The sequence below is a fragment of the Protomyctophum bolini genome (genome assembly GCF_963924005.1).
Source record: "Protomyctophum bolini genome assembly, chromosome: 21".
Lineage (NCBI taxonomy): Eukaryota > Metazoa > Chordata > Actinopteri > Myctophiformes > Myctophidae > Protomyctophum > Protomyctophum bolini.
Window position 1 is genome coordinate 497391 of NC_137882.1, and position 12697 is coordinate 510087.

Sequence of the window (12697 nt, forward strand, 5' to 3'; positions counted from 1 at the left end):
GTGGAGGAAGCCTACGAGGTCCTGAGCCTGCCCAAGGGTCAGGGACAGTGAGTACAACAATACTACTACAATACTACTACAATACTACTACAATACTACTACAATACTACTACAATACCCTCCCTGTCCCTGCCCAAGGGTCAGGGACAGTGAGTACTACAATACTACAACAATACTACCACAATACTACTACAATACCCTCCCTGTCCCTACCCAAGGGTCAGGGACAGTGAGTACTACAATACTACTACAATACTACCACAATACCCTCCCTGTCCCTGCCCAAGGGTCAGGGACAGTGAGTACTACAATACTACCACAATACTACCACAATACTACTACAATACCCTCCCTGTCCCTGCCCAAGGGTCAGGGACAGTGAGTACAACAATACTACCACAATACTACCACAATACTACTACAATACCCTCCCTGTCCCTGCCCAAGGGTCAGGGACAGTGAGTACTACAATACTACCACAATACTACCACAATACTACCACAATACTACTACAATACTACCACAATACTACTACAATACTACCACAATACTACTACAATACCCTCACTGTCCCTGCCCAAGGGTCAGGGACAGTGAGTACTACAATACTACCACAATACTACTACAATACTACCACAATACTACCACAATACTACTACAATACTACTACAATACTACCACAATACTACTACAATACCCTCCCTGTCCCTACCCAGGGGACGGGGACAGTGAGTACTACAATACTACCACAATACTACTACAATACTACTACAATACTACTACAATACTACCACAATACTACTACAATACCCTCCCTGTCCCTACCCAGGGGACGGGGACAGTGAGTACTACAATACTACCACAATACTACTACAATACTACTACAATACTACCACAATACTACCACAATACCCTCACTGTCCCTGCCCAAGGGTCAGGGACAGTGAGTACTACAATACTACCACAATACTACCACAATACTACCACAATACTACCACAATACTACTACAATACTACTACAATACTACCACAATACTACTACAATACTACCACATTACTACCACAATACTACCACAATACTACTACAATACTACTACAATACTACCACAATACTACCACAATACTACTACAATACTACTACAATACTACCACAATACTACCACAATACTACTACAATACCCTCCCTGTCCCTGCCCAAGGGTCAGGGACAGTGAGTACTACAATACTACCACAATACTACCACAATACTACTACAATACTACCACAATACTACTACAATACCCTCCCTGTCCCTGCCCAGGGGTCAGGGACAGTGAGTACAACACCCTATCGCAGGGTTCTTCAATTAATTTTCCTCAAGGGCCATATTTTGACTAGGGTACCAGGCTGGGTGCCCTGAAAATTAATTTTCAGGACAAGACCCCATTTGAAAAGGATGCCCAGTTTGACATGCATATGCTACTGACCCCCATTTAATGCCATTTATATCTGCCCTACTGTGTGCGCGTGCGAGAACTGTGTTACAAACATATGTGACCAGATTTGACTGAGAGACTGCCATCGCGCACATTCCAGCTTTTCACCAGAGGAGAAAAACTATTATTATTGTTTTTTTTCCAAAATTAGTTAATAGCACAGGCAGACTCGTCACATACTAGAGCATGTCTGAAATAAGTGTCAAAGCTGAAATTGACATGTAAATATGAAAAAAATGCTTAAACATGTAGCTAGGTGTAATGTTAGAGACCACAGAAGACATGTAAATATGAAATAAATGCTTAAACATGTAGCTAGGTGTAATGTTAGAGACCACAGAAGACATGTAAATATGAAATAAATGCTTAAACATGTAGCTAGGTGTAATGTTAGAGACCACAGAAGACGTGTAAATATGAAATAAATGCTTAAACATGTAGCTAGGTGTAATGTTAGAGACCACAGAAGACATGTAAATATGAAATAAATGCTTAAACATGTAGCTAGGTGTAATGTTAGAGTCCACAGAAGACATGTAAATATGAAATAAATGCTTAAACATGTAGCTATAGGTGTAATGTTAGAGTCCACAGAAGACATGTAAATATGAAATAAATGCTTAAACATGTAGCTATAGGTGTAATGTTAGAGACCACAGAAGACATGTAAATATGAAATAAATGCTTAAACTTGTAGCTAGGTGTAATGTTAGAGTCCACAGAAGACATGTAAATATGAAATAAATGCTTAAACATGTAGCTAGGTGTAATGTTAGAGACCACAGAAGACATGTAAATATGAAATAAATGCTTAAACATGTAGCTAGGTGTAATGTTAGAGACCACAGAAGACGTGTAAATATGAAATAAATGCTTAAACATGTAGCTAGGTGTAATGTTAGAGACCACAGAAGACATGTAAATATGAAATAAATGCTTAAACATGTAGCTAGGTGTAATGTTAGAGACCACAGAAGACGTGTAAATATGAAATAAATGCTTAAACATGTAGCTAGGTGTAATGTTAGAGACCACAGAAGACATGTAAATATGAAAAAAATGCTTAAACATGTAGCTAGGTGTAATGTTAGAGACCACAGAAGACATGTAAATATGAAATAAATGCTTAAACATGTAGCTAGGTGTAATGTTAGAGACCACAGAAGACATGTAAATATGAAATAAATGCTTAAACATGTAGCTAGGTGTAATGTTAGAGACCACAGAAGACGTGTAAATATGAAATAAATGCTTAAACATGTAGCTAGGTGTAATGTTAGAGACCACAGAAGACATGTAAATATGAAATAAATGCTTAAACATGTAGCTAGGTGTAATGTTAGAGTCCACAGAAGACATGTAAATATGAAATAAATGCTTAAACATGTAGCTATAGGTGTAATGTTAGAGTCCACAGAAGACATGTAAATATGAAATAAATGCTTAAACATGTAGCTATAGGTGTAATGTTAGAGACCACAGAAGACATGTAAATATGAAATAAATGCTTAAACTTGTAGCTAGGTGTAATGTTAGAGTCCACAGAAGACATGTAAATATGAAATAAATGCTTAAACATGTAGCTAGGTGTAATGTTAGAGACCACAGAAGACATGTAAATATGAAATAAATGCTTAAACATGTAGCTAGGTGTAATGTTAGAGACCACAGAAGACGTGTAAATATGAAATAAATGCTTAAACATGTAGCTAGGTGTAATGTTAGAGACCACAGAAGACATGTAAATATGAAATAAATGCTTAAACATGTAGCTAGGTGTAATGTTAGAGTCCACAGAAGACATGTAAATATGAAATAAATGCTTAAACATGTAGCTATAGGTGTAATGTTAGAGTCCACAGAAGACATGTAAATATGAAATAAATGCTTAAACATGTAGCTATAGGTGTAATGTTAGAGACCACAGAAGACATGTAAATATGAAATAAATGCTTAAACTTGTAGCTAGGTGTAATGTTAGAGTCCACAGAAGACATGTAAATATGAAATAAATGCTTAAACATGTAGCTATAGGTGTAATGTTAGAGTCCACAGAAGACATGTAAATATGAAATAAATGCTTAAACATGTAGCTATAGGTGTAATGTTAGAGTCCACAGAAGACATGTAAATATGAAATAAATGCTTAAACATGTAGCTAGGTGTAATGTTAGAGACCACAGAAGACATGTAAATATGAAATAAATGCTTAAACATGTAGCTAGGTGTAATGTTAGAGTCCACAGAAGACATGTAAATATGAAATAAATGCTTAAACATGTAGCTATAGGTGTAATGTTAGAGTCCACAGAAGACATGTAAATATGAAATAAATGCTTAAACATGTAGCTATAGGTGTAATGTTAGAGTCCACAGAAGACATGTAAATATGAAATAAATGCTTAAACATGTAGCTAGGTGTAATGTTAGAGACCACAGAAGACATGTAAATATGAAATAAATGCTTAAACATGTAGCTAGGTGTAATGTTAGAGTCCACAGAAGACATGTAAATATGAAATAAATGCTTAAACTTGTAGCTATAGGTGTAATGTTAGAGTCCACAGAAGTGAACCTTTCAAGCCTGTTTTCTCAACTCATTGTTTTCTGCAAGACATTACTCTATAAGCCATATCTCCAAAACTGGTGGGTCAAACTGAACAACCAATATGTCAATTTGAAGCTATGATTCCCTGCTTTGATATGAAATGAAAAAACAAAAATTCAAAAAAATCCAATGGCAGTCTCCCAGTCAAATTTGGTCACATATGTGACTCTGTGTCGTTCATTATGAGTTAATTTTGAAACCTTGTTGTGTTTGCGTTGCAGGCACGAGGAGAGCAAGGTCAGGAAGGCCTATTTCAGACTGGCTCAGAAGTACCATCCAGACAAGAACCCAGAAGGCAGGGTGAGTCTCTTTAATACATCCAGACAAGAACCCAGAAGGCAGGGTGTGGGAGCCAAGTTTGAATAATGTGATTATTTGAATAATTACAGCTTTATTTTGTGTTTGCATTATGATTGTTAAATTAGCTATGTTAAAAGCTTAAACTGTTTATTTGTTTAATTCATGGTGATGTGCTTTAGGTTAAAAACAATGATGTTAATGTAGCTTTAAGAAGAGAGCTCTGGTTGCCTGAGATCTTAATTGCAGTTGCTAACAGCTGAGTGTGTGCAGGTCAGGGCAGATTCAGCTAATTGACTCTGGAGTGTGTGCAGGGCAGTACAGAGGCAGAGTGTGTGCAGAGGAGTTCAGTCTGTTTGTGCACAAGAAAAGATCAGAGCGACACGGTTTTTTGACCGTAGTCTATTTTTTGAGTTTGAGAACTTGTTTTTGTTTACCTTTGTATATTATTGAACACATTTTTGGAATAAATCTTTTTGTGATCTTTTTACAACGGAGTCCTGTGAAGTTTTTCTACTCAAGGGAATATACACGAGTATGGAAAAGGTGTCGCTGAGCAACAACCACTCACACAGGGTGAGTCTCTATAATACATCCAGACAAGAACCCAGAAGGCAGGGTGAGTCTCTATAATACATCCAGACAAGAACCCAGAAGGCAGGGTGAGTCTCTATAATACATCCAGACAAGAACCCAGAAGGCAGGGTGAGTCTATAATACATCCAGACAAGAACCCAGAAGGCAGGGTGAGTCTCTTTAATACATCCAGACAAGAACCCAGAAGGCAGGGTGAGTCTCTTTAATACATCCAGACAAGAACCCAGAAGGCAGGGTGAGTCTCTATAATACATCCAGACAAGAACCCAGAAGGCAGGGTGAGTCTCTTTAATACATCCAGACAAGAACCCAGAAGGCAGGGTGAGTCTCTTTAATACATCCAGACAAGAACCCAGAAGGCAGGGTGAGTCTCTTTAATACATCCAGACAAGAACCCAGAAGGCAGGGTGAGTCTCTATAATACATCCAGACAAGAACCCAGAAGGCAGGGTGAGTCTCTATAATACATCCAGACAAGAACCCAGAAGGCAGGGTGAGTCTATAATACATCCAGACAAGAACCCAGAAGGCAGGGTGAGTCTCTTTAATACATCCAGACAAGAACCCAGAAGGCAGGGTGAGTCTCTTTAATACATCCAGACAAGAACCCAGAAGGCAGGGTGAGTCTCTATAATACATCCAGACAAGAACCCAGAAGGCAGGGTGAGTCTCTATAATACATCCAGACAAGAACCCAGAAGGCAGGGTGAGTCTATAATACATCCAGACAAGAACCCAGAAGGCAGGGTGAGTCTATAATACATCCAGACAAGAACCCAGAAGGCAGGGTGAGTCTATAATACATCCAGACAAGAACCCAGAAGGCAGGGTGAGTCTCTTTAATACATCCAGACAAGGAACCAGAAGGCAGGGTGAGTCTCTTTAATACATCCAGACAAGAACCCAGAAGGCAGGGTGAGTCTCTATAATACATCCAGACAAGAACCCAGAAGGCAGGGTGAGTCTATAATACATCCAGACAAGAACCCAGAAGGCAGGGTGAGTCTCTTTAATACATCCAGACAAGAACCCAGAAGGCAGGGTGAGTCTCTTTAATACATCCAGACAAGAACCCAGAAGGCAGGGTGAGTCTATAATACATCCAGACAAGAACCCAGAAGGCAGGGTGAGTCTATAATACATCCAGACAAGAACCCAGAAGGCAGGGTGAGTCTCTTTAATACATCCAGACAAGAACCCAGAAGGCAGGGTGAGTCTATAATACATCCAGACAAGAACCCAGAAGGCAGGGTGAGTCTCTTTAATACATCCAGACAAGAACCCAGAAGGCAGGGTGAGTCTATAATACATCCAGACAAGAACCCAGAAGGCAGGGTGAGTCTCTATAATACATCCAGACAAGAACCCAGAAGGCAGGGTGAGTCTCTTTAATACATCCAGACAAGAACCCAGAAGGCAGGGTGAGTCTCTTTAATACATCCAGACAAGAACCCAGAAGGCAGGGTGAGTCTCTATAATCCAGACTAGAGTCCAGAAGGCAGGGTGAGTCTCTTTAATACATCCAGACAAGAACCCAGAAGGCAGGGTGAGTCTCTATAATACATCCAGACTAGAGTCCAGAAGGCAAGGTGAGTCTCTATAATACATCCAGACAAGAACCCAGAAGGCAGGGTGAGTCTCTATAATCCAGACTAGATTCCAGAAGGCAGGGTGAGTCTCCAGAACAGAAGGCAGGGTGAGTGAGTGAACTCACAGGGCATGATTCCCCGTTCATTTTCCTCATAGAGAGTTGTGACAAATCATGACAATAATCACAGTGTTTTGGGCCGAACAAAGAATTATTTTTTTCCCCCCCTTCTTTCTAATTACTTGATCAGCCCAAAACATTGTGTTTATTGTCATGATGTGTCACAACAAGAGTTGGCTTTATCCGCGGCGTATAAACGTCTTTTAAATAAATACTTTTTGAAAAATTAACGGGGAATTATTTTCCGGGTCTCTCGTTGTCTGCGACGCTCTGTACCAGCACTCACGGAGTAGTCGTTTAAGGCACTTTATTGTTTCATCTTAATTGGGATAGGTAAACACACCGAACACGTTTCGGCCAACGGCCAAGGTGGCGGCCAGTTAGGATATAAACGTCTTGCTTTCCTTGTGTTTGTTTTGTTTCTTTAGGACATGTTCGAGAAGGTGAACAAAGCGTACGAGTTTCTCTGCACCAAGTCGGCTCGTTTCATCGACGGGCCGGACCCCGAAAACATCATCCTCATCCTCAAGACCCAGAGCATCCTCTTCAACCGACACAAACAAGGTAACCTACCCTAACCCCTAACCCTAGGGGGACAAGGGGAGACCAACCTAGTCCCCATATATGGGGGACAAGGGGAGACCAACCTAGTCCCCATATATGGGGGACAAGGGGAGACCAACCTAGTCCCCATATATGGGGGACAAGGGGAGACCAACCTAGTCCCCATATATGGGGGACAAGGGGAGACCAACCTAGTCCCCATATATGGGGGACAAGGGGAGAGCAACCTAGTCCCCATATATGGGGGACAAGGGGAGACCAACCTAGTCCCCATATATGGGGGACAAGGGGAGAGCAACGGACTTGAACTCATGCTCCCTTCATGTGTCCAAGTTGCTCCTTTACACCTGACAGGGGGGAGTTTCCCTGGTTGGACGTAGTGCGTGGAAGGAACACGTTATTCCAACCAGTTCCTTTCCCCTCCATCAGGCGCCCCGGCTGGCCAGGGGGAGGCAGTTTAGAGACCTGTTTGACCTGTTGACCTCTCCCCTCCCCAGAACTGGAGCCCTATAAGTACGCGGGGTACCCCATGCTCATCAAGACCATCACCATGGAGACGGGGGACGACCAGCTGTTCTCCAAAACCTCCCCCCTCCTCCCCGCCGCCACGGAGCTGGCGTTCCACACCGTCAACTGTTCAGCGCTCAACGCCGAGGAGCTGCGGAGGGAGAGCGGCATCGAGGTGACCCCCACCGTGACCCGTTTAGCTCAAGGACCCCCCCCCCCCATCATCAAGGACCCCCGGGATTATCACGTTTAGCTCGAGGACCCCCGCGATTATCACGTTTAGGACCCCCGGGATTATCACGTTTAGCTCAAGGACCCCCGGGATTATCACGTTTAGGACCCCCGGGATTATCACGTTTAGGACCCCCGGGATTATCACGTTTAGCTCAAGGACCCCCGGGATTATCACGTTTAGGACCCCCGGGATTATCACGTTTAGGACCCCCGGGATTATCACGTTTAGGACCCCCGGGATTATCACGTTTAGCTCAAGGACCCCCGGGATTACCCCCCCCCCCCCCAGAAGCAAAGATTTGAGTTAAAAACGTTCGCTCTGAAAGAATATATATTCAAAGATTTGCGCCACATTTAGACGATTTTTCAAAAATAGCAGATCTACAAGCTCGTAGTGCGGCAGTCGGTGCCGCGCTGTGGGCTTGTAGATCAACAGCTAAAGTATAACATAATGCTTTCCTGCCCAGAATGGGTTAAAACCAGATTATATTAATGTCTTCTAAATCAGTTTCTGTATCAGTGGTTCTCACACTATGTCATGTGAAGGAATTCATTGTGTGTGTGTGTGTGTGTGTGTGTGTGGGTGTGTGTGTGTGTGTGTGTGTGGGGGTGTGTGTGTGTGTGTGTGTGTGTGTGTGTGTGTGTAGGTGTTGCTGGAGGCCCTGTCTCGATGCGTAGCTGTTTTAACGGCTTCCAGCAAAGCTGACGACCAAGCAGTTCAGGTACGGTTTGTTACTCCACCTGTTACAATACTAGACCGTTTGATTGATTGATTGAAATATGTATTAACAGTTTGCAGAATTACAGTACATTTCAAGCTCAACTCAAAGATACAGAGACTGTTAACTGTGAGTGGACGACGCCATAAAGTTTAAACTTGTTTACAAGAGGGTCCACCTTGTTCAATTCATCATAACATTTAGAGACGTACAAATATACACTTCTATATAACCAAAAACAGGAAATCTTCATAAAGGAGGTTAAAAGGGAAAATAAAAATGTATATTCAGTGAGGGGGGCTCCAGGTACTGTAATCTATTAATGCTACCGAGCTAAAATAAGGCCAATCCTTTTCTCTAGAAAATGCCGCGATCACCTGATAATCAGAAATGACCTCCGAACATCGGCGATTAGTTCAAAACCACAGGCAGCGGTGTCGTTTGAGAGACAACTAAAGGCCGCGGCTAAAACAGGAGCTAACGGCTCTGGAGAAACAGAAACGGTGTGGGCGGGGCCATGGCGTCCGTGCATAGCAACCGGAGCCGTTCCAAAAATGAAAAAGAATGTGACCAAATTTGACTGAGAGACTGCCATCACACAGTGTTTTATCCAAAATGAGTTAATAGCACAGGCAGACTTTTCACATACTAAAGCATGTCTGAAATAACTGTCAGAGCTGAAATTGACATGTAAATATAAAATAAATGCTTAAACATGTAGCTAGGTGTAATGTTAGAGACCACAGAAGACATGTAAATATGAAATGAATGCTTAAACATGTAGCTATAGGTGTAATGTTAGAGACCACAGAAAACATGTAAATATGAAATAAATGCTTAAACATGTAGCTAGGTGTAATAGAGTCCACAGAAAACATGTAAATATGAAATAAATGCTTGAACATGTAGCTATAGGTGTAATGTTAGAGTCCACAGAAGACATGTAAATACTTTCTCTGCAAGACATCTATAAGCCATATCTCCAAAACTGGAGGGTCAAACTGAACAACCAATATGTCAATTTGAAGCTACGATTCCCTGTTTTCACGTGACATGACAAAAATAAATCCAATGGCAGTCCCTCAGTCAAATTTGGCCACAATGATGCTGTATTTTTGGTCCCCAGGAGTGCTAATCAGTGTAATGTGTTCTCCAGGTGTGCTGTAATCAGTGTAATGTGTTCTCCAGGTGTGCTATAATCAGTGTAATGTGTTCTCCAGGTGTGCTGTAATCAGTGTAATGTGTTCTCCAGGTGTGCTGTAATCAGTGTATTGTGTTCTCCAGGTGTGCTGTAATCAGTGTATTGTGTTCTCCAGGTGTGCTGTAATCAGTGTATTGTGTTCTCCAGGTGTGCTGTAATCAGTGTATTGTGTTCTCCAGGTGTGCTGTAATCAGTGTATTGTGTTCTCCAGGTGTGCTGTAATCAGTGTATTGTGTTCTCCAGGTGTGCTATAATCAGTGTATTGTGGTCTCCAGGTGTGCGGGCACATCTGTAAGTGCTACAGCGTAGCGGCTCAGTTCGAGGAGTGCAGGGAGAAGATCGTTGAGATGCCCAACATCATCCGAGACCTCTGTCATGTGCTCTACTACGGAAAGGTAGGGGGGTGTGTGTGTGTGTGTGTGTGTGTGTGTGTGTGTGTGTGTGTGTGTGTGTGTGTGTGTGTGTGTGTGTGTGTGTGTGTGTGTGTGTGTGTGTGTGTGTGTGTGTGTGTGTGTGTGAGAGAGTCAGTCAGTCAGTCAGTCAGTCAGTGTGTATATTTAACCAGGGGGGCAGTCAGACAGATATTTAACCAGGGGGGCAGTCAGACAGATATTTAACCAGGGGGGCAGTCAGACAGATATTTAACCAGGGGGGCAGTCAGACAGATATTTAACCAGGGGGGCAGTCAGACAGATATTTAACCAGGGGGGCAGTCAGACAGATATTTAACCAGGGGGGCAGTCAGACAGATATTTAACCAGGGGGGCAGTCAGACAGATATTTAACCAGGGGGGCAGTCAGACAGATATTTTGTGAAGCCACTGAGGAAATCGGGATTTCCTGAAAGTTCATATAATGGTCTGTTGTGGCGCTGTCATTGGACCCAGAAAAACCCATAGCCCCATAGAAGTCCATGTATTTGGGCCCAACTTCACCTAGACTGTATTACCTTAATAAACATGGTCATGAATACTTTCTGCTTCCAGTCACTAGTTTAAAGTCTCATTTCTAATGTCATAATATTTTTTTTGGAAAATTATGGTCCCATTTATTTAAAAAATGACCATAAAGTCGCGTATGTTCTGAGGGGCGTGGCTACCGTTACAGTCTATGATAGGGATTCCCCTCCCACTCGAGTCAAAATAAAAACCAACAGAGAAGAATGGGGGAAGTCCCGCCTCGTTGTCTGGGCCAGCCAATGGGCCAGCTGGGCCCAAACGGATCTAGAAAGATGGCGACTTACAATACAAGATCTGACAGGCTTCCTTTTACGTTCATGTTAGACCCGGAGAACGCTTTGTCCATATTTTTTACAGTATGTCTACTACGCGTATGTTCGTAGACAACCGTATACTCTGGGGATGCACCGAAAGGGAAATGCTTGGCCGAATATAGGAAACAGTTGGCCGAAAACCGGATACCGAATATCCGAATATGATTCATATTATATATATATCATAATATATCTTTTTTCCTACCATTGCTGTCATGGCCGTAACTTAAAGCTACAGTACCTGATTTATGGCAAAACCTAACTTAAATAATAATCACTAGTATGTGTCCATTAAACATTTATTCAGCTCTTTTGAATGCATTAATTGCATACACTATTCATTCGGTGATATATTTTCCGTCTATTCGAGCCTAAACCGAATAGGCCGAAAATGCATTTTTAGCCATTTTCTGCCCCTCACCCTTTAATCACACACTCTCTCTCTCTCTCTCTCTCTCTCTCTCTCCCAGGGTCTCCCGCGGACAGCCTCCCTGGCGGTCCAGTGCGTCAGCTCCTTCGCGGTGGACTTCTTCCTGCAGACCCACCTGTACCACCAGGGGGTGCTGTGGCACCTCCTGGTGCAGCTGTTTGCGTACGACTACACCCTGGAGGAGAGCGGCGTGGCGGCCAGCCAGGACAGCAACACCCAGGAGGTGGCCAACCGCCTGGCCAAGCTCAGCCTGGTGGCTCTGAGCCGTCTGGGGGGATATGCACAGGTAGGGGGCGCTGTGGGGCCCAGGAGGTGGCCAACCGCCTGGCCAAGCTCAGCCTGGTGGCTCTGAGCCGTCTGGGTGGATACGCACAGGTAGGGGGCGCTGTGGGGCCGCTGAGACGCCTGCCCTGGAGGGATTCACACAGGTAGGGGTGGGCCATATGTGACTCTCTTTGATACAGAGAGTCATGGTGGCAAGACTAAGTGTTCAGGAGAGGAGAAAACAAGACTAAGTGTTCAGGAGAGGAGAAAACAAGACTAACTGTTCAGGAGAGGAGAAAACAAGACTAAGTGTTGAGGAGAGGAGAAAACAAGACTAACTGTTCAGGAGAGGAGAAAACAAGACTAAGTGTTCAGGAGAGGAGAACACAAGACTAAGTGTTCAGGAGAGGAGAAAACAAGACTAAGTGTTCAGGAGAGGAGAAAACAAGACTAAGTGTTCAGGAGAGGAGAAAACAAGACTAAGTGTTCAGGAGAGGAGAAAACAAGACTAAGTGTTCAGGAGAGGAGAAAACAAGACTAAGTGTTGAGGAGAGGAGAAAACAAGACTAAGTGTTGAGGAGAGGAGAAAACAAGACTAAGTGTTGAGGAGAGGAGAAAACAAGACTAACTGTTCAGTTTTTCTCCTCTCCTGAGGAGAGGTTTTTTATGTTTTATCCAAAATGAGTTAATAGCACAGGCAGACTTCACGTGAAAAACAATCCAATGACTTAGCCTAAAACATGATCATTACATTCTCAGTCTTGACATTTTATTTTGCTTTATTCCTTGGATGTCCACAGATATCGTATATATTGTGATA

General features: G+C 42.8%; 1 protein-coding gene across 1 annotated transcript in view; it reads left to right on the top strand.

Annotated features, from left to right (window-relative positions):
* dnajc13 (DnaJ heat shock protein family (Hsp40) member C13) overlaps positions 1-12697 on the top strand; it is a gene marked incomplete at its 3' end in the record, with an annotated part of 98347 nt that overhangs the window by 63672 nt on the left and 21978 nt on the right. Inside the window, exons 37-43 of the mRNA XM_080793251.1 lie at positions 1-47; positions 4305-4383; positions 7114-7249; positions 7747-7931; positions 8638-8712; positions 10186-10305; positions 11654-11899. The exon at positions 1-47 is cut by the window's left edge and continues 69 nt beyond it. Coding sequence (XP_080649377.1) covers positions 1-47; positions 4305-4383; positions 7114-7249; positions 7747-7931; positions 8638-8712; positions 10186-10305; positions 11654-11899 — 888 coding nt within the window. The remainder of the gene's footprint in view (positions 48-4304; positions 4384-7113; positions 7250-7746; positions 7932-8637; positions 8713-10185; positions 10306-11653; positions 11900-12697) is intronic.